The following is a 23,559-nucleotide window of genomic DNA, read 5'->3' on the forward strand; positions in this document are numbered from 1 at the left end:
AAAAAAAAAAAAAAAAAAAAATGCTCAACGACATATCCTTCTCCACATCCATACTTTTTCACGCGTTCGAATTTCGCATCGATTAACCTCGATCGTGAAAATTCGAAAAATTCTCTCCTCGATTCTGGTATCGAGGTAATGAACGCGCATAAAAATCGTCTCGCTTGCTCGCGCGAAGCGAGATCTGCTCCTCTAACCGCGGTCTTCTATCGTCCATTCGCGCTTAATGGCAGGCAATAATTGTTGTTTTTCAACGGAAACGGGCAAGATATACGTGTCAGATCAGCCACGATGCGTTTCACTGGCCTCCGGCCTATGATAATCTGTCCTATTCTATAACCGTTCGGTGAATATCATTAAATTTTAACGATCTATCTTATGGTATGTTGCGCGTCCTTCGCTGCATGCACTTTATCCACCTTCCTCTCCTTCTCTCTTCTCTATGCACGTGGATTTATCCTTTGCTCGCCGCTTCAAACGCCTCCGTTTCGAACGATCGATCGATCAGTTTTTTCCTTCGATCGATTCGCTCTTCCTTCCCGCTACTCTTTTTTCTTTCTTTCTTTTTCCACACTCTTGTTTCTGCCATATTTTTAAACAGGATTTTTCTTAATTTCGATTTCTTCACGAGACTTTTCTTCTTTTTTCGAAATTTTTTTTTTACTTTAATTTCCTTTCTTTATAAAATTATCCTCGATGTTTCGATATTTCGTTTCAATTTTGAGTTCTCCTTCTTTTTCGTTTCTTCTCCTTTCCTTCTCTTCTTCTATTACGTCTTTCGACGCACGAAGCGAGAAAGAGGCTTATTCCGTTGCGAGAGAAGTTGCAATCGAGTGTATTTAAATTATAAAGACACGGAGATGGAGGGATAAAAAAAATGGGAAGAGAAAAATACATAAGTGGACCTCGACGTTTATATAAGTCGTCGTTCGAGGCAGTTTAAGGGATTAGAGGACTTTTTTCTTTTTTTTTTTTTAATTTGCAAACAACCGAAGGGGAAAGGGTTAAAGAGTTGGATGTACCCGAGAAATCCGGTCGTAAACGCGGTGGAAAAACGACTCAACTTTTAAAAAATCACCTCTTAACCCTTGCGCTACCTGCTGAAACAGGCTAAAAGATTTCATTTTTTTTCAGCTTCAGCTATTACACGGCTATCATTCTTTCGATTTAAATTTTTTCCCTGTTGAAAAAATGAGAATCTTGTTATCCCCCAGTTACAAGAAATTGGAATAATTTTTATATCGATTCGCGTACGATTTTTTCCTTCGCAATAGCGATACGATTATATACGTTTAAATATTGGAATATTGGAACAAAGAACTGTTTCAAATTACAGTTAAAATTTTAATCTGTAATTTCAAAGAAAAAAAAAATAATTTCAGCCGGAAAATGTACAACGAAGAGACTTTTTGCAAAGTAAAAAAGTAAACAAGATTTTTGACAAACAACGATCTCCAATCTAACTAAAAATAATCCAATAATCCAATTATATTATTAAAGAAATATTAGTACCCAATATTAAGACAAAAATCTCTTAATACAGATATCCCCAGACTTATTGTCGTTGGTAAAGTATTTGAAAACGTATCCATTAATGTGAAACCGGCAATAAAACTGGTCAATGTTGGTGCATTCGATAAGACAACAATCTCTAAAACCTAAACCTTTAATTGCACCTTAAACGATTCAAATTATTCCTAAAAAAAAAAAAAAAAAAAAAAAAAAAAAGAAAAGAAATAAAAAAAACCTGTCTTCCTTATCCATTTCTTTATTCCTTTGACTCCTCTTTGACACTGGCAATCGCAAACACTATCGTTCTCCATCGTGTTTTCGTGTGTTTTCGCGATTAACCACGCCGGATAAGCTGTGTAATCCCCCTTTTAGCCTTTCGACGAGCTAATCCGCCGCTCTGTCGTTGGATTTACAAGGTGTAAACGGCGAGATTCTTGGCCGTGAGACGGCTCGATTTCGAGAAACAACCCTTTTCCTTTACCTAAGGAGGAGGGAGAGGAGAAAGGTTAGGAGACGTCATCGACTTTCGGAAGGGAGGGAAGGGAGACTCGAATAGGTATAAAATCGATACGCGGAAGAATGAGACGTTCACGAGAAGGGAAAAAAATTTATCGAAGGATGAAGAAAAGAAAAAAAAAAAAAATGGATCTGGAAATCTTTTCCCCGCTCTTCCTTCTCATAGATCGAGCAATTTTTCAACAGTCGAGATGAGTCGAATTCGTCGTCGTTTGACCGAGAGAGAAGATTTAAAAATTAAAATATTCCTTCGAGGGATCGATTAACTTTGAAAATGTGTCGCACGAATATTTTTCGCACGAAAATGAAACGAAATCAAATTTTTCCAACCGAATTACAAGACAGAAAAAGAGAGAGAGAGAGAGAGAGAGAGAGAGAGAGAGAGAGAGAGAGAGAGAGAGAGAGAGAGATCTGGTGACGAGGATCAATTCCTGGCGGGAAGAGGAATAATAGGGGAAGGAAGTAAATTAGAAAGGGGGAAAGGTAGGAGGGGGAGGTCTCTCCGCGTGTTGCACCAGAAGCGGAGGAGGAGAAGGAGAAGGGAGGGGGGAAGTGGTTGTCAGCTGAATGGCCGGTGTTTTACAACAGTGGCGAGAGGCGAATAACCCTCGTGGCTTTGTTGAATCGTTGGTTCGCGAGTACCTGCGGTAAAAATCAGCCGCTACCGTGCGTACGAGGCTTGAAGGGACACCGTAAAGGGTTGAAGCGCCATAAAACGACGCCATTATCGGGCTCAGAACGGAGAAAAAAATGTCCAGTTACAGTTTAATTGCACCCTTGACTCTGTTGTCGATTCCTTCTTTCTCCTGTGCTTTCCTGCATTTTTTTCCACCCCGCCCCTCCCCCCTCTTTTTTTTCGTTTTTTTATCTTCTATGAGAATTTTCTTTCGAGACGGGATCCAGCAATCGTAGTTTCGATAGTTTTTCAAGGCGTTGGAAGGAACGGAAGATGAGAAAGATCTTTTTGGAAAATATTTTTTTTTTTTGAAAACACTATTTGATTTCGAGGAGATTCGAAATGTTGCAATTATTACGAAATATATTATTATTATTATTATTATTATTATTATTATTATTATTATTATTATTATTTTGGTATCGAAGCGTCGATAGGTAATATTTTAAATTGTAAATCGGATTCTAAGGTGAAATTCGAATGAATCAAGTGAAATTTTCAAGGGCTCACCTGTGGGCACATCTTGCACTGGTACTTTCTCGGCGGATGAGAGTGTGGTCCACCCAGGTGGGGGTTCAGGTGAGAGGGGTGAGACGGTTTCACGGTCAAAGGCTGAGGAACCACCAGCAGACTCGCTGGAGGACTTCCGCTGCTGGATCCTCCAGCGCCTCGGTATTGCTCGTCACCTGGAATCCAAAAAAAAAAAAAAATAAATTTCGTTAGAAAGAAAATTTTGTTAAATTTCGACATATTGTATAATCATAGAGAAGAGAAAAATCGTAAGTAAAGGAAGAGATAAAGTAGAGAGAGAGAGAGAGAGAGAGAGAAAAAAAGAGCTGCAGAAGATTTGGAATATCTTGATATAATAAATATTTTGTTAAAAGACAATTCTCTATTTCCAATCCTCAATTACTGTATTTGAAAACAAAAAAAAAAAAATAAATAAATAAATAAAACTGAAAACTAATCGCTTTCGATAAATTCATAAATCATAATCTTGAGAAGTATAACGATTTCTTATTTAAAGAAATGAATCATCCAGAAATAATAAATCTTCCAAGATTAATTTTCACCATTTCTTTGGTCGTAAAAAAAAAAAAAAGAAAAAAAAAGGAAAAAAAAAAAGGAAAAAAAGAAGCAAAGAAATTGATATTCGTATTTTACATCGAAAGACCAATCTTATCGAGGGAACTCGGTTATTATCGCAATCATTTGGAAAACATTAATCTTCTATTCGAAATTTCTTTTACCAACAGATCTGTGTATAAATGTAACACGAATGTTGCCATTACGAGAGTGTTTTATGGTGACTGGTCAGACTAGAAAGTCACTATCGCTCGAACATATATACATAATCTATTCGTCAAACTGGTTCGTTCATTTCACGAGCGTTACAGAATTGGAGAAATTCTGTTACCAATCATTGGGACAATTAAACGATAAGATAACGAGTCAATTAAATGTTGGAATGGAATAAAAATTGCGAAATAGTTACAAGAAATTTTACTTCCGTTTAATTATAGATCGAGTGATCTTCGATCTACAAAGTTTTATAGTTACGTGGAAATGTAATGTAGTTTGTATTCTTCTTCTTCTACTTTTTTTTTTTTTTTTTGCCTTTAACAAAAATGCACGTTTTATTTTACATTCATCGATGATAAAACTCGATAACGTAATCCTAATGAAATTTAATGCGAATTTACACAATAGTTATGCAATTTTATATATTTTTTTTTTTCTTATTAATCTAAGAATAAAGAATATCGCATTATAAAGTTCATACATCATATCTTTACAAATAGAAAGAAACACTTGTGGGTTTCTAAAATTTTTTAGAGATACGAAAACTTTTAGAGATACGAAAATCTTTCTATTCAAATTTTGAATCCGAGATTCCAAAGAATTTTGAATCCATTATCCAAGACCCTCAAAAACCTGTTCCCTTCAATTTCAAACGTAACGTTGAAAATCCAAGGAAAACCACTTTCTCAGATCCATGAAGAGTAACAAAATTACTTTCGAATCTTTCAAAATGCTGTTATCTGATTTAGAAACGTTACGTTAAACTTCGTCCCAAGCCCGAAGAAAAGCAACTTTTTTACTTTTTCAACGTATCGAACTCGAATCTACGTTCGATCCAGTGTGATAATTAACAGTAAGGCGCTCGAGATATGAGGAATTGTGCGCAGTCGAGAGCACAGGTGAACACGCAACAGAAGAGGAGAAAGAGAGAGACTGGCGCAACACGCGGCGCGAGGGGCGAGGATCCTGGCCAGGTTGCAAGGACGAGTGATCCTGCATTACGAGTGGCTGTCATTAAAGGCGAGTTCTCAATATCGAGATCGAGCCGCGAGTTACAGGTGCATCCGTCTCCTCTGTGCGTGCGTGTGTTCCTCTCCATCATCTCGCTGTTCCCTTCCTTCCATCCACATTTTTCCTCTTGCCACCGGGATGATCTCGGGAGCCAAGCGAGAAGAAAGTTCCAAGTCGAGTCGATGAGATGAGATGAGATCGAAAAGGATAGATATTTTGAGAAATGATATTTTTCGCGCCACGATTCCTTTCTTCTTTTTTCTTTTTTTGGAATGTGATCGGTTTTTGGAAAGTTGAGAAGATGATTGCTCGATGCATTTTAAAAAAGTTGGCGAGTATTTGTTAAAAAGAATAAAAAATTTTCGTTTTTTGAAACGTTCGTTACCATTTTTGTGACTTTGTTACAATTTTTGAATTTTCGACAGCGATGATTCCTTCTTTTTTTTTTTTCTGGAATGTGATCAGTTTTTGGAAAGTTGAGAAGATGATTGCTCGATACATTTTAAAAAAGTTGGCGAGTATTTGTTAAAAAGAATAAAAAATTTTCGTTCTTTGAAACATTCGTTACCATTTTTGTGACTTCGTTACAATTTTTTAATTTTCGACGGCGATGATTCCTTCTTTTTGGAATGTGATCAGTTTTTGGAAAGTTGAGAAAATGATTGCTCGATGCATTTTAAAAAAGGTATTTGTTAAAAAAAATACTTTCGTTCTTTGAAACGTTCGTTATCATTTTTGTGACTTTATTACAATTTTTGAATTTTCGATAGCGATGATTCCTTCCCTTTTTTTTTTTTTTTGGAATGTGATCAATTTTTGGAAAGTTGAGAAGATGATTGCTCGATGCATTTTAAAAAATTATACAAGTTATATTTTTATAAGAATATTTTTGTTCATTATTATTATTATCATTATTATCATTATCATTATTATTGTATATGTTTCGTTCATTATATGTGACTTTGTCCCAATTTTTTTGAATTCTATGAAAACGAAGAAAATATTTCTCACGTCTCTTCCAATATCTAGTAAGTATTTCCATCGAATAAAAATTTTTGTTGCCCTCTCTCAAATTCATCGAATGAAATGATGAACGTTTAAAAAAAATTCAGAATAATTTAATTTTGCATTCATACATCTAATATTTGACTTGTCAAAATTGCACAATTATCGAGTCTACCTTATTTCCATTCTCTCTCTCTCTCTCAAAAAAAAAAAAAAAAAAAAAAAAAAAAAAATTGCAATATTTTAAAATACAAACAAGTAAATTTTATTTCAGAATGGAGAGACAAATTAACGAAATAATGGTTAACAGACTGGTGTCAATAGCAATAACAAGAGCAACACGCCGCACAAGGCCAATTAATCTTGCCATTAAATCGCGTCACCGCTCGCCGCGAAATTTTTGCAAATCACGTTTTCCCGTACTTTTTTTTTCTTTTTTTTCTTTTTTTTATCGCTCGACTATTACCGTAACGTTTAGCCGTCTAATTGGCCGGTTCATGCGCGCGCGTAATTGCTCGTGCATATGCAGTCGGGACACTTTTAACCCAGTCCACGGAGAACGCACGGAGATCCTTCGAGGTGTAGCGAGTATCGTGGAGATTCAATTCCATTTCAATTTATATCTTACCCGGAGATATGCTTACACAGGGAGAAAGATCATCGATCGATAAAAAAAATATGGAAAATGAAATATTGAATGCATAAGAGGAGATATAATATACGCGATATAAATATAAATTATACAAGTTATATTTTTATAAAAAGATTGTTGCAAAAAAACAACTTTTTTTTTTTACTTATGCATTCTCGTCGTCTAGAAATAGTGAAAAAAAAAATTTCATACGAATTGCAAATTTATCTGCTTTTTAATTGCATTCTTTCGATCGAATCGAGGAGGGGATAGAAGAAATTTGTACAATGTGTTTCAAAAGTTTAGAATTGGATCGAATTAATGTTGATTCGTCGATCGAGGGGAGGGGGATATATTCACCGTGAACGAGTTATAATCGATCGACGAGAAGAAACAGAGAATGAACGAAGGGTATAAATCGATTGGGAGCAGAGAGACAACCGTGATACATTTATAATAATTGCCGACTAGTAGTTTGACACCAATTTCACGATCTTATGATATTACTAGAACGACTATAACCTTTGAACACTGGTATAATTTAAAACGCGACGTGTTTGAATAAGCACGTTTCCACGATGCAATTATTTTTATTAAGTTTAATTAAAAAAAATACTTGGAATGTCGCTCCCCCCCTCTTTCCCCCTTCCTTCCTCCCCAGTTTCATCATTCTGAAATAATGTATTCGTAAATAAATATAAATACTTTGTCAGATATTTGTTCTGTTGGAAAAAAAAAAAATAACGATCTCTACAAGATCTCTAAAAGATCCATTAGAATTACAATTGCAACAATTACAACAATTACAAGATATGGAACAACGATTTCCATATCGCAATTAAAATAAACGATCCTTAGAGAAGAGGCCGAAAAATATCTTGTTCGAAAATCGTTATTGATCCATCCACGATTTTTACAATTATCACGTCACAGTTATATTCTATCCACGATTGGAACGATCCTTCTCCATCCTTTTTTTATCAGAATTAAATTCGGAGAAAAACTTATCGTTGTCACTCAAACAATTCTTAATAAAATCCTCGCTCAATCACGTTTAATCATTTGCATTCCCGAGGAACATCAGGAATCGTTTCTCTATTTTTCTCTCNTTTTTTTTTTTTTTTTTTTTTTTTTTTTGTTTTATTTTATTTATCACGATATTTATCACGATATTATACAAAATACGAAACAATTATTCAACATTTGAACGAAAGTTGCAAAACATTAATAACGATCAATTTATACCTAATTATCCAACTTTTATATCCAACTTTTTTTTTTTTCTTTTTTTTTTTTTTCCTTCCCTTCGTTTCGATATAATAATAAAACGGCAGTGTCTCCGTGTAGCTACCAACGTAACGTTCTCCTCGCGGCACAATTAATTGATCTTTCCAGCGTGCTTGAACTCGACAATTATCATTTGCATACGCGATCTCGTGCACCGTGATCGTCTTTCTCGCTTCGACCGGTGCCAAGAGGGGGGCGGAAGGGGGGAAGGGAGGGAGGGCAGGTTCTCCTTCGACCGGCAATTAGCGCAATCAATATCGCAACACCGCGGAAAGCTGCAACAAGTGCGACATTTTTCTGCGTCGTTCCGCTCGATCTGTCGTGATTTATCAACGCGTCACTTTTTTAAACAACGTCGAAATCCGAATATTTTTATTTTCCCTTTTGTTTCTCTTTCTCCGTCCCCTCGATCTCGAATCCGCCATTCTTCGATTGTTGTCTTCTTATTTATTGTTATTCATCATTATTATTAATAATAATAGATGACGATCGAGACGAAAACATCAACTCGAAGATCAATCAATTAATTCAATAAATATTACGACTCGCAAATGTCAGATTTGAAGATGATCACACTTGATCGTAAAAAGTTTGGTGATTTTTCAGACAGATCCGGAAATTTTGTAGCAATTTTTGGAAAGGATTAAAGAAATTTGTTGATGCTTGAGTCTCTTTTCTTCGTTCAAAGTTCCACGGTCGGTTAATTATAAATTATAATTTTATCCTCTATCGGGCGACGTTTCTAAAGTTTCGTGAAATGCGGTGATTCTCTTTCTTCTTCTTCTTCTTCTTCTTCTTCTTCTTCTTCTTCTTCTTTTTCTTCTTTTTTCTTTTTTACTGTTCGATGAAAAATGACCGATTCATTGTGATCCTCGCTCGTGTTGCTCGACTATTATCAAACTACAATAATAATAATAAAAAGTATGATTCTTAAGGGATTGATTATTATTAAAATTTCTTCCATTTTGCAAAAAAAGGACTAAAAATTAATTTTTATCACGGGGGGGAGGGGGGAATAATAACACGTGTATCATTGGGAAATGTTGAAACGATATTAACCTGGTTCTCCACATTTTGCAACAAGAAGACACGAAGAAGGATCGATAGATCGTCGATCGACGGTAAGTAGACTAAGGTTGTAGAAATTAAACGTTTCTTGGAAAATTATGTAAGACCTTTAACCCGTACGCCGTGTAAACAGGGGAAAAAAAGATATAAGAATCCGTAATGAAGTTTTGTCCTATCAGGTTCGTTCTTTCGTCCGTATTGAAAGATCTCTTCGACGAAATCTCGTCTCGAAATGTGAAAAAAAAGAAGAAGAAGAAAAAAAAAAAGGCTAATTATTTCTAAGTTAAGCCAGAGGAGATCCAAAGGATGGATTTATTAGAAAAATCTTTGGTTCGCAACAGAGAAGATCGCTGGAAGGCAGAAGTCGAAAGGTGGCTCTTTATGCTGGTTGAATGGAGCACGATAATACGACGTGAAATGGAGATAAAAGCCAATTCTGCTAAGTTTAGAATGCAAAGCAATCCGACTGACTGGGAACAAGATACATTACTTCTTTCAGAACTTTTTTCTTTTTTTTTTTCTTTTTTTCTTTTTTCTTTTTTTTTTTTTTTTTTTTTTTTTTTTGGCAGAGAACAATATTCCTCTTCTTTTCTTTTTTCCGTATATATATTTAATATCGTCGATATACACACGACACGGATGCGGATTCATCTTGTTCCCGAGTCGCTTGTTTACGACGACAAATTTCGAGGACGATTAACGATTTTTCGAAAATCATGTTACCTCTCAACTAATTTATTATCATACATCTCTTTTTCTTTCTCTCTTTTTTGTTCTTTCTTCTTTTGTTTCCTAAATATAATTTTTTCAAAATTAACTCCGCCAACTCTCGACACGAGCGAATCTCGACTCTCGATTAAATTTTCAAAAAGTTTCCTTCAGCGGTGTTGCTATGTCCGCAATATGTTTCGCAATATTTTTGATTAAAATTCTATGAATCGGAGATTCTACTTCTGCTTAGCAATTCCGATTATTCGTTTATGAATTTCTTCTTAGAGTGGAAAATTTTCAAAATCGAAAAAATTCTACGAATCGCCGCTCAACTTATTTTAATCATTAACTCGTACATTTTTAAGAATTTTAACAAATATTTCGATCGAATCAATCGAGAAATACGTTTCAACGATATTAATAACAATTATTTTCTAATGACAAATTCGTGAAGATCGAAAGCTATCTTATTTGTGCACGATCATCAATCGATTTCGCGTCTTCCAATTCCAAAAAATTTCAAAAAAAAAAGAAAACACAATAAGGCAAAACGAAACACGCGAGAGAAATATCGAGGATTTCAAACGATTCCTCGCGAAAATCGAAGAGGATGGGAATAAGAAGCTGTTCGTTCGAACGAGTTGGGGTGCGAAGAAGGAGAAAAGGTGGAAAAGATGGAAAAAGAAGGTGGTTTTTCACGCTTCGGAGGTGACGACTAAACAATTCTAGCAAAGTCGTTGGTTGCATCGAAGCCGCGGCCTGACTGACGTCATGCGTCATTAATGATCTCATTGACGATGGAAACACGCGGCGAAATTAACGCTCGTTGTAAACAATAATTCGCGTTTTCGCGTTTTCGCTTTGACGAGTTTGAGGAATTAAAAATTGGGGAAAAAAAAAAAAAAAAAAAAAAAAAATGTTGAATCGAATAATTGGATAAATGTCTGATTCAAGATTGCATCGTATATTTATATATAAGATTGGACGATATTTTGTGAACATATATATATATATATATGTTTAATAATTAAGAGAAAGAAATAAGTGCATCATCGAGTGAATGATACGTCTCGTTTTATATAACGAGATCCTTGTGAATAGATATTATCGAGTACGGAGTTTGATCAGAATTGTCAAGAAAGAGAAGATAATATGTGGAACTGTCGATATGAAATTTTCTCCCCCTTAATAAATAAAGTTTTTTAATAAATAAAGATTTGAAAGGTAAGATGTTAATATTAATTTAACAGTTTCCGTTTAAAGAAATGATCTAAGTCTACGCAACACCTGTTGCTCTCTCTCTTTCTCTCTCTTTCTGAGATGAAAAATTTTGGTAGATTAAAAAAAAAGCATAATATTCCGGTTGATCTTTGAATGAATTTATCTAATTAAACCGTGTTTTTGAATTAATTATCGATTACTGACGAAAGCAAAAAGCCATTTTGATAGATAGTTTCATTAAAACGATCATGACGCGCATTTTTGTATCGATGTTATGTAATATAATTAGCTGCAATAAAACTGTAAGTAATTAAATGGTTGCGTATAAAATTAAGTCGATTTAATGGCAGTCGATTGAATAATATTCAGATATTACAGATTCGAAAGTTTATCCGTATATACATTCGAATCCGTTTTTTTTTCTCGTTTATAATTATCTATTTAAAGGTTTAAAAAATAAAAAAAAAAAATCAATCGTCGATTTCGTTAATTTAATTTTTTTAATCTCGCCTCGATATCGCGAACTCTCGAGAACGAAAAAACGAAGATCGATAAAAGTTAGACGGATCTATTATGAATGGAACGAAAGGCGAGGAGTAAAAATTTCCAGTGGATGGAAAGCAAGTTGGAAAGAGGCACCCTTTTGCGGAACTTAAGCACGCGGGAAACGGGACTAATGGTCGTGGGAGCGCAACAATTGTCTCCATTGTGACACATGTTTATAATTGTTTACCAGCTGCGTTGAAACGAGTCGGAATTCGACGAGCCTCTGCCTCTTTCGAGTCGGAGGAATTTCGATTGTCCCGCGAACTAATTCTCTCTCTCTCTCTCTCTCTCTCTCTCTCTCTCTCTCTCTTTCGTTTCTTAACAATTTCTTCCTTCTTCCCGTGGCAATTGAAATACACTCGTTTTAAATATAAAAACGTCTATAAAATAAATTGGAATGAAAATGATAAAAACAAAGAGTTAAATTAACTTTTTTCTTTGGAAAAAAAGATTAAATTATTTAAATATTCGTAAAAAAAAAAAAAATCTTACATATGTACTACTGTAAGTTGTTCAAAAAATAACTTCGAAATGACAGCACGTTTAAAAGGAAAACAAAAGATTGTAAATTTTTCCACTGTCCAAACGAAAAAAAAATCGATTAAAAATTCAGCCAATGCTAAAAAAATCTCCAAGATTCGTTCCTTTTTTTCCTGGAGACAAAAGAAAACAAATTCTCGAAAAATTATTGTCTTATTAAAGGAAAAAAGACTTTAAAATTCCACGCTCTCCAAATGAAAAAAAAAAAAAAAAAAAAAAAAAAATCCGATAAAAATTCGTCCAAAAAAATTAACGTAAAGAAAAAAAAAAAACTCGAATATAAAAGAATACAAAATAAACTAAATGGTAAAAAAAAAAAAAAAAAAAAAGGAAAATTATCTGAAAACTAAAAATCTCGAAAAAATCATCGACCGATTAAAAGGATTAAAAGTAAAAATTTTAAATTTCTCTAATTTCTATCAAATGAAAGAATTCCGATTGAAAATATATCAAATACTAAAATTTTCAATAATGAATTCTAAATAATTTCGTATATAAGATAAGAAGGAAGAAAATTTTTTCGTTTCAAAGAACGAGAGGAAAACGAGATCTGTGAAAAATCGGCGGTTGGAACGATTAAAAGAATGGAGGCGACGGGTGAAAGGGTCGGGCGATAAAGAGGCTGGCTGTTATCATTACGATTTCGATTCGGCCCATTAAGATCTCTGTCGTAACAGCCGCGAACACGACACCGTGGTCCGCGCTTGTCTCCTCGCCGCTCATGAATATTCGATCAGTCGTCGTGGTCGTCGTCGAGAGCGATCCTGACGTCATCGAGTCGGAAGGATCAAGGATCCTGTCTCTCCAAGCTTTCGACTCGTTTCTCGCGATGCACCTCTTCTCTCTCTCTCTCTCTCTTTCTTTCTTCAATCTCGAGATCCTCGAACACGGAAGGGGGACCGTGGCGAAAATTTTTCCTCGGAAAAAAGAAGAGAGAGAAGCGTAATTGCCAGAGAGAAAATATAATAGTTTTGAATGTTGGCCAATTTTTTCGAATCGAATCGTAGAATATTTTTGGGAAAAATTTATGGAGTAGTGGAGAAATTTTGAAAGCTTCGAATTTTCGAAACAATTATCTTGAATAGAATCGAGTAATTTTAAGAAAATAAGAATCGTATGAATGTTGTGACTAAATTTTGAAAAACTCCTGACTTCGATATCTGAATGAAGTGATTAAAAGAAAATGGAAGAGATCTTAAATAGGATCTCGTACTTTAGCGGTGGTTCAATTCCTACTTGCTATTCCTACTTGCTGGTATTTCTTTTCTCGCGTTCTTGTTCCGTTTTTTTTCCCCACCGTAGGAATTTCTTTCATGCGGTCTCCTTTCACTGCAATTTTTGACGTACCTTTAGCTATTTCTTCTATCGTTGGAATTCCATTTCCGGTTTCTTTAAGTCGATAGTATTCCCTTTCTTGGTGTCCTTGCAGCGCTTTTTTGCCTCTGCAATTCCCTCCTTTGCTATTCTATTTTCTGGTTGAATTTTTTTTTTTTTTTTATATTAAAATTTTCTTCTCCCCCTCCTTTGCTTTTTCATTGCTGAAATTCTCCCGTCTTCGTTCAATGTCGGAATTCCTTTTCTAAATCATTCCTATTTAGACAATTTAAATTTAAATTTTCTTCCAAATTTCTTCCAAATTCTTCCCAACGCTATCTCGCTCAACTTAATGTCCATCTTCAAGATAATTTTCCATTTCCCCGCAACGAAAAGAGTCTATTGTCCCCGAACACTCTTCCCCTCCTCGTTATTACTTTTCTCTCGCCTCGCCTCGATGATAAATACGAATTCTTAATTGATAATAATATATTCCTCGAGAGAGTAACGGATCGTTCAAGTTCAAGAATTGGCCTGTTCAATTATGCAAACGAGACTCGATGCGAAATGTCACCAATTATAGAGAACTATCGATCCTCGGTTCCTCGATGAGATGGGTGCATCTCAAAACGAACGGGAGCTGGATTGTTCCTGATCTCGATTGTTCCTACGTCCACGTCTCCGTTGTACCACCACCACGCCACGGTATAAAATTTGGATCGCAAGCTCGTACGCGCGGAAATGGAGCGAACGATATAAATCCATGACACGTGGGCAAATCCAATTGGATACTTCTCGCGGATGAGATCTAATTACTCGCTTATTTTATTCTCCAAAACCAGATATTTTACGACTCTTCAAGAAAAAAATTATATGTATAAAATTATAAAATTCGTTCGTGTTATTAAATTATTATCGCGTATTCTTTCTTTCTTTCTTTCTTTTTCAAAATTTAGAAATTTGTCAGGAGGTCATCGAATTGGAGCCGATTTCTTGAATCGTTGGAATTCCGTTATTTTTTTAATTTTTCATCATATATATATATATATAATCTTTCGTAGCACAAAATATTCAAGTTTGATAAAACTTTCAGTACGTATACATAAATCTACGAGATTTTATTATTGCAAGATTGTAAAAAAACACAATCTTCTGGATTCTTCCAAAATTTTTTTCCCTTTCCAAGAAAAAATTCAAGTTCGTGTCTATTCTCTTTTTTCTTTCTTTCTTTTTTTTTTTTTTTACAAAAAATTGTTCTAAATGCTTTAAAAAGGGGTAATCCAAGCAAGAATCCTTTCAAGGGTATTTCATCGGTGTCCCAGAATTCGAACGAACGAGGAAAAAGGAAAAAGGAGGACTCGCGTATTCACGCGTATAATGAAAAATCTTCGTAAATACCAAAGAAGCCGTGGTTTCCCTCCTTCCTTGGGATTCCTTTTCTTTTTTTCTTTTTTTTTTTTTTTACACATTTTCGAATTTTCTCCGATCGAAACACCGAGAGAAATATTTTCGAACAGAGACGACTGTCTACGCGTGTATGCAGATCCCCCCCCAAAAGAACAAGGTCTGGCCGGTTCTAATAGTTGGCCGATGACATAACGTCCTTGCCAAATGTGCATCTGATTTTTAATCCAGTCTCGGGACCTTTCCAGCTCTCCGGACAATGGCTGCCTCCAGGCGTATGCTCATCGACCAAAATGTCTTATGTTTTAGGCGAGAGAGAGACGCGAAATCGAGAAAGAACAGCACTCCTTTCGGGAGGAGAATATTGTTCTCGAGATTATATATTCGATTTTATTAAGTGGATAACAAATGGTACACAGGTGGAGGATTAATGGAAGGTGGAATGGAATTTTTAATATTATATGGCGAATTTTTATGGAATTTTATGGAGTCGGATTTGATTGAAAATTTCGAAGAGGAATTAAAAAAGAAAGAAAAAAAAGTGAAGGAAACTTTGATCCTCTCTCGAAATAATCACTTTGGAATAATTCCTTAATTTGAAATTAAATTGAAGAAAAAGGAATTAATCGATCGATTTTCCTTTCCGAGGAGGAGATCTCCCTCCTCAGGAGGAGAATGGAAACGAATTTGAAAAGAAAGTCGAGTTTCCAAACGAAGTAGGAAAAGAGAAGAAAGGAAAAGGAGAAAAAGAGTGACGCTTTTTTACACACAGAAATTTCTCCAAGTTTAAGTAAGGGAAGTTGGAATTTTTTCACCAGACAGACCGTCTGGCGAACGTCTGGCTCGGGTGATCGGTACTTCAGGTGTTTTTACGGGTTCCTCTCCTCCCTTCGAGCTTTTCCTCCACCCATCGCCTCAGTTTGATGGCTTTTCCAGAGATTTTACCGCCCGGCCTTCGAGTTTTACGACGTCGTTGCTGGATTTTATATCACGACGACTCGTGGTATAGCTCGTCGATGAGCAACGACTCGATTTACACGTCGCTTTACAGAAACATATCAACCGAGAAACGAGCCCTTACCGAAACTCGAACTCCCTTTCAATTGCTCTTGGATCCAAGAAAGAGGGAAGATGAATTTTGCGAATGGCCTCATTGATGACGTTTCACTTCGACCATTCATAACTTCTCACCTGTTTCTCTCTTTCCTCTCGGCTATTTTTAATATTCTCTACGAAGAAGAGGATCCTTAAACGACGGAAGTTTAAGAAATCGTGATAGATGATGAACAATAGAGCAGTATATTAATGCAAATTAACGAAACGTTTATCGTTTGATCATGATCCTTCAACCGTAACCTTATTTTTTCCTTTTTTCTTCTTTTTTTTTTTTTTTTTCTCTCAAGGATTTTTAATTCGAAGAGAAGAGGATTTCCAGATGATGAAGTGATAAGGTAACAATAGTTTATTAATCAAAGATTAATAAATTCATCGGTTGCGCAACACAATTGAACGATTATTAAACTGTGCGATTTAAAATCTGAATTAAAATCGAATGATTCTATCGATCCCTTTTTTAAATTGTTCATCCTCGAGTCGGGATTTATTAAAATTTATAAATATGGTCCATCGTGTAATTTGTTTATAACTCGCATTTACTTTGCTTTGCTTTAACACACACATATATAGCATAAAATGTTCAAAAATGTATGCACCATGATCTAACGTTTAATCAATTTCCAATTTCCACAATTCCACTCGAAGCAAATCGCACACCGATCGTAAAGCGATATTTCGTAATTCGGCGGCCAATTCGAATCGAGAAAAGGGTCTCGATACCAGTTTTATAAAAAAAAGAGATACCAATTTGTTTACGACAAATTCGAATATAAACATCGTTTCGCAATCGCTTTTCCGGTCTCACGGGATGGAAATCGAAGCAAAATATTTACGACTCGTTACACACATATTTTTGATCGTATCTCTGATTAGAACGAAGGTGATCGAGAGATAGGTGATTTTTCGCACGAAGATTCAATGGCTCATTGCTCGAGGCGTAATTTCGATATTTATCGTCATTAGCGCGATCCTGGTTTAATGAAGGAAGCGCGGATAATCGGAGACTACCGGTTGCGAAATTTATTTTCGCAATTGGTTTGGCAAATTGGACTCGCTCCTTCCCAACATCATTATTATTATTATCATCATCATCATCATCATCAACTGTCTCAAAACATTTTTAAACACGATTTTACGGTTTTGGAATTTTTTCCATCGTCCAAGAGTAGAGCCGATTTCGGATCAACGTGATCAAGCCCTTTTCATTTTTTGACAACAAGGAAGGAAAATTCGGCCAAGAAGGAAGGGAAAAAAGAAAAATTTCAACGGACAGAAGGAAGATATATATCCATCATTCCCTCTCGAAACGCTGCTCCGTTGTTAACCACCTGTGGCGACGCGAGCACAGCATCGTTCGGTTCGAAACGAAGCTGCATCTAAGAAGAGGCGACCGATTGGCATAGGTGAAAGTCGTTATCCGTTCCATTAACGGGTCGAATCCGAGCCGAGTGATGGGATCCAAGAGAGGGGGAGAACAGGGGGAATATTAAGCATGGCGAAGGTGCTTCGGTCATTAGGGGGGACGGCCATTTGCCGTCGGTTACGTTTCGAAAACGGGAATCGTGACGAAAGAGTCGACTAGTGGCAACCCTCGGATTTTCGGCTCTTAATGACCGGTGGCTCCGTCTAGTTATTATTAGTTTATCCCTTTTCCTCGTTTATTTGCGCGCTCGATCGCGCACCAAGCGGTTTATTCTTGGAGAATAATTTTCGCTCGTGAAATCCAATTTTAACTTGTTTCTGTTCCAATTTTTCATTCCTCAGTTGCGACAACTCGGATTTTAATCTAGCCATCCAATCTTAGGGGATGGATATTTCTGTTCTGATTAATAAGAATTTTTATTTCCATTTCTGATCGCTTTCTGCTCTCCGCGAGGAATCTTATTCTACTCTTTTTCTATTTCGATTATCAATTTTTGAATTTGCAGAAGGAAATAGATTCCAACAAGGAGTTCCAAGTAAGAAGGTAACAATGTTGAGTTAATAATAACTCAATCTTCGTAGCTGTGATTATCGTCGCCTCGCGTGTCTCGGAACCGAATTTCTTCCCGGGGCCCCGAAAATCAGCCTCGAGGGTTCACCCGTTTCCATCCACTAATCCTTAATGCACGGATCGCATGACGTCGTCGAAATTTGGTCGTCAAAACCATGAAGCCAGAGATCGCCCCATGGTGCCCCTCCATTCTCGATATATTCTTTTCCAAGTTTCATCCTTTCAAAATTTCTCTAATTAGATTCGATACGTTTCGTCGCAACGTTTAATCAATATATAAAATTTCCAAAGCAAATTACCCCACTTAAGAGATTCAATCTCTATAAATCTCTTCGATTAATTCCCAGTAATTGTTTCATCGATCGAATTCTTAAATTCGTGAAATTCAAGCAATCGAAAAGCAAGGTTAAAATTATTGTACAATCAATTGATTCGATCTATCGATTACTCATCTTTAATCGATTACTTATTCTTAATAAGGAAGAAATGTTCGTATATATACCAAAAATATAATTTTCTTTTTTAATAGTAATGGTATTAATTACCTTTTAAAATCTTTGAACAATTTTGCCAATTTTACGATCATTTCGCACGCAGTGAAGAAAAAAAAAAAATACGCGTGAATTGGCGAGGGAAAAAAAAGAAAAGAAAAAATGGAAGGGGATGGACAAAAGGAGCGGTTTTGGTTTCGCCCGATTTCTTCACGATTTATCGGGTGAATCGGTACACCATCGGTTGCCCCTTCGGAGCAAGCCTCCTATACGCGGTAAGGGAAAACGTGAGTCTCGTAAATGGCCGATCTACACGACACGTCGCGCGTGCCATTGGCAGTGAAAAACATTTATGGAAACGTGCTTCACCTTTTACGAGTGAAGCCACCGATTACTTAATCCCTTCGGGGAGAGCACAGGGGGAAAAAATGACGGTCTGTGAATGGCCTAGGTCATTGCCGCCGGCGCTCTTTCTCTCTCTCTCTCTCCCTCTCGCTTCAGAAAAACGCCGATCGATGATCTCGTCTCTCCCTCGTAACAACGAAAAACCTCGTTCAAAATTTCCCATTCTTTTGCTCATTCTTCCAAATCGATTCACCAGCAATTTGGAAAGGAGGGATGTTTCTTTTTCTTTCTTTTTTTTTTTTTTCTGTATTCCATCAACGGTGGAAGAAACGTTACGATTTGTTCTTTCAATGAACGCGATTATCTTTTAGTCCTCTTCCAATATTAATCCGATAGATGGATGGAAAATCCATTCTTTCGAGTTTCAAAAATTAAACGCATTGATCGAAAGGTTACACGGACGATAATATATCTTTCCAAATTTTCTTAAATTTGAAAATTCTCGACTATTGATCCGCTCATTTCTCGATCCACAAAAACATCGCGATTCCGAAATCCGACTATACGAGTGACTAAGCGTGACTTTCTAAGGCGAGGCAGAGGTCGCAACAGAGGCTGCACAAGGCGGAAGCGGAGAATTAGAGGTCGCAGTCGCAGGACCATCGATCGAAGGTGGAAAGGAGAGATCCTGGTTCGGTGACGGGCCAGCCGAAAAAAAAGGAAGGGGGAGGAAAAAAAAAAGAAAAGAGAAGAGAAGAGAAGAAAAGAAGAAAAGGAAGAATCGACGACGAGGACACGGATTGGAATGATGAATTCGCGTTCACGCGTGTTTTTTGTCCTGGCCTGAAGCGGACCCGCCGCCTGCTTCGATCCTAATCGACCATCTTACGTCACGGATGCAAAGTTACAACCGGTTCCAGACACCGAACAGACTTGTGTTTACACGTAACGCGCGTCACTTTCCATTCCGTCTCTTCTTTATCTTTTTCTCTCCTCCTATAGGATTATTTAACCAGAGACCTCTGGTTAGCGCGATGAAATCATCCTCGTTGTCTCGTCCGCATTGTGTTACGAATCGACCAACGAACACGTAATCTGCATTTCTTCCATCGGCCTCAATGTGTGTCTCCTTCAAAGTTTGTTTCCCTTTTTCTCTTTTTTTTTTTTTTTTTTTCTTTAAAACTATAAGTTTTTTTTCACAACGAGAGGAACGAGGATTCGTCTAAATTTTTTTAACTCGTGCGAACATCTCACGATCTTAAAAAAAAAAAGAAAAAAAGAATATAGGTTCCTAAAAAAACAATTTTCTTAATTATCCCATATATACTCGCGTTTTTTGAAAATTCGCATTCTCAGCGGTGAAAAAACCGCGAGGGTCAAGTCAACACCGACCCTCTCTATACGTTTGCACCCTCGAACGAGACAAAATTCGCGAAAAAAGGAAGGAAGAAAGAAAGAAAGAAAGAAAGAAAGGAGAAAAAAAAGAACGGAAAAAATGAAAAAAAAAAAAAAAAAACGTGGAAAAAAAATGGAACGAGACGAGTACGTTCCATCCTCCGTGTCGTCGTTCACCTCTGTTATTTCAATATCCGTGAATGGCCGCACTATCGAATATTGAGTGCCAATATTTGCGCGCTTCTTGGCCCGCGCGTTTATTCCATGTCGAAAATGTTTTTTTTTTCTCTTTTCTTTTTTTTTCTTTCTTTTTTTTTTTTTTTTTTACGTGGAGAGAAACGAAGAGAGAAGGAGGGAGCGTAATTAAAAAAAATCGTACGCAGGGTGGCAGGAGGCGTGGCGTGATCAAGAGATCCAATTAAGAAGGTAAGGAGACAACACTCACCTTTCTGCAATTGGCCGTGGTCCGCGTTCATTTTCGCCTGCAACAGAAAGTGCTGCGCTTCACTAAGTAGAATTAGCACGGGGACCGTGAAAATTCCAGCCATTCTGCTAAAATATGTGCAAGCGGTTCGCTCACCTCGTAACCTTGTTTCGCGCCCCGTCCGCCGCCCCAATAGTCGCTCTCCTTGTCATGGGGGTTGCATTGCTGGAACGGAAAGAATAAAGAAATATTATTATACGAAATATAAATAAACGTTACGTTTAATTTCTAATTGAAAAATTTAATCAATTTGAAAATGTATATGATTTTTCCTCTTTATTCATATTTTATTTTAATTTTATTTAATCTCTGTAATTCTTTTGTCGCTTGATAAATTTGTTTCAATAAAAAAAAATAGCTAAATAAATAATAGCTAATAATAAATAAATAGCATTAGAATCAATTAATCACGTTTTTATCAATTTCTTATTTTATTAATCGTTACATTAATTTTTGAACGAATATACTATCTATATTTTTCTTTAAGTCTTTTATATTTAAACTCCATCCTATTTTCCTCCAAATCGATTTCTTTTTAATTTATATTTAAACATTCGATTTTGAATATTGAATTTTCAACCGATTTTCATTTTTAACTTTAAGGTTACTTTACTATCTTCCAAATCAGAATTATTACATTTCTCGAAACGATCGATCGATCTCGTGTTCTTTGTTGCTTTCCTCGAAATATTAAATCGATTTTCGTAAATCATACACGCACTTTACTCTTCGTTCGTCGTAATAAATTAATCAACGATCACAAAGTGAAACAAGAATCGAAAGAAAAATAATACTCCATCCCCTTCGATCCGTGGCGAAGCAACACCGTTCGTCGAACGTACTTTCCAAAAGCCGCGTAAATAGCGTCAATAATTGATGGAGAGGGGGGAGGGGGAGGATGGAGAGGGTTGGCAAGGTGGCGGAGTATGATGATACGAGGTAGAGAGGAGCTGGCGTGGGCGGATGGTAGGGTCGAGGATGGCAAAGAGGGTGGCGAGGGGTAAAAAGCACCGTCTAGACACAACATAGACGAGGGTGGCGGGCTTAGCCCGTGACCTTGGGCATCACTCGGCCTTCTGAGACAAACAAACCGACCCTCCTCCTCCTCCTCCTCCTCCTTCTCCCCCTCGCGAACCATATTTCTCCCGCACGCTTGCTTCTTACGCGTATTTCGAAAGTAGGGAGGAGTGTGTGTGTGTATGTGTGTGCGCGCGCGTGTGTGGAAAATTAGTTACAGGACGGACAGGCTGCACAAGTCTCACGATTCGGAGAATCGATTTGGAAGTAAGTGACGGGAGGTTTGATCGAATGGTAAGGTAATAATACATCCTCGACTATTTTAACCCTTTATTGCTCGACTAGTGTGTGTTTTAACCGCCACTTATTTATTACTTTGACTTTTATTAAAATGCTGCCATCCAATCGAAGGAGTAAAAGTGGTTTTTGCTTTGAAATGGAGGAACAGCAGACCAGAAGAAAGAATCGATGAAAAGCTTTCTAACTTTCGTATCTTTCTAAGAGTTTTTAATTGCCCCATTATTGTATCAGCCTAACTTATAATTCTCAACAATATTACAATTGATCACATTATATCAATGAATAAAAACGAAAAAAAAAAAAAATTATCATCGTCTCAATCACTAGCTAGAAAAAATAATTGATTAAATTTATACGAAACCTTCAATCTACGAAAAAACAAAAAAAAGAATCCACCATTTGAAAGCCTTTAAAATAAATCTGAATATCGATTGTGAACGCGAAAGAGAGAGAAATTCCTTAAATCTTCCTTGGGAGAAGAATTTGTCCCTAGTAAATCATCGGTCGTCCCACTAATTGGGGGGAGAAAAATTCTTTTCCTCGATAGCTCGTGTGTGCTCTCGTAACGTCTCTGGTGTCTAGACCAGAGCGTGGACGGTTTAGAACGAGAGACACCGTGGATGTGACAAGGACAAGGGTGGATGGAAGCCAGGGACATTAAGGGATGACCCCGTTTCCCTTCTCACGACCTCCCGAACCCCTCCGCAACTACGAGGACCTTGCGTGTGGTCACGTATCCATCTCGAAGGACTCGGATGCCTGTGAAAGGGTGGCCTGTCGAGGTGGATGACGAAACTTCTTTCTCTCTCTACAAATTCAATTCGATTTGCAAAATTTTATCCCCAAAGTTTCTCGATACGAGATTCGGAATACATTGAATTATTTAATCTATTTTTAGGGGGGGGGGGAGGGGAGGAAGGGTGGAAGAGAGGGAGGATGAACGATTTTTAAGAGATATCTTCGAATTTTTGCATTTAAACCGGATATATCACGTTGGAAAATATTTTGAAACGCTCGAGAGGAAAATATTTGGCCAATTTTTCGAGGGTGGAAGAAGTAAATATTTCTTGATTTTTCAATTGTGCAGGATGCTAAATGGGATGGATAATATTGGAAAATATTTTAGATCGAAAAGGTTGAATCTCGGCAAAAAACTGTAGATATAGATACAGCTTGATAGACAATTTTGAGAAAAAAAGTTTTCGCAAGTAGCTAATAACGATTTTGTATCGATTTTGTTCGACGTTAAAAAGGACTAGAAATATAATAAGCGACTATTATTCAACAGTATAAAATAACAAAAGTATAAAAAAAAAAAAAAAACAATCTTATATAACTTAAGCTTCTGAATTGAAAATTTTAATCTATTCCTAAATAATACCTATATGTGATTCGTAACGAATTCGTGAAGGATTCGTGCATAAAGTGGACACACAATCGACAAGAAACTCTGATTAACCGACACGATATAAATTCCAAATCCTATCATATAACGCTTTAATCCTCGCGATATCCTTATCCTCTGTCTACAAAACGATTAACGATCGAAAAAAACCACGAAATCGATCGTAAAAAGAACACACAACATGGCGATAATTCCATAAACGCGTTATCCTCAATCGTTCAATTCGATATAAATGCGAATCGATACGAGAGAGGGAGAGAGAGAGAGAG

The 23,559-nt window shown here is 36.5% G+C and overlaps 1 protein-coding gene across 1 annotated transcript in view; it reads right to left on the minus strand.

Moving 5' to 3' along the window:
• The window catches only part of LOC122711131 (zinc finger protein rotund-like), a 145,902-nt gene that overhangs the window by 73,985 nt on the left and 48,358 nt on the right, over nt 1–23,559 (minus strand). The window contains exons 3-5 of the mRNA XM_043929604.1: nt 20,665–20,733; nt 20,530–20,581; nt 3,215–3,390 (exon numbers count right to left, since the gene is read on the minus strand). Coding sequence (XP_043785539.1) covers nt 3,215–3,390; nt 20,530–20,581; nt 20,665–20,733 — 297 coding nt within the window. The remainder of the gene's footprint in view (nt 1–3,214; nt 3,391–20,529; nt 20,582–20,664; nt 20,734–23,559) is intronic.

The sequence above is a fragment of the Apis laboriosa genome, unplaced genomic scaffold, assembly GCF_014066325.1.
Source record: "Apis laboriosa isolate Shangri-la unplaced genomic scaffold, ASM1406632v1 scaffold16_cov148, whole genome shotgun sequence".
NCBI lineage: Eukaryota > Metazoa > Arthropoda > Insecta > Hymenoptera > Apidae > Apis > Apis laboriosa.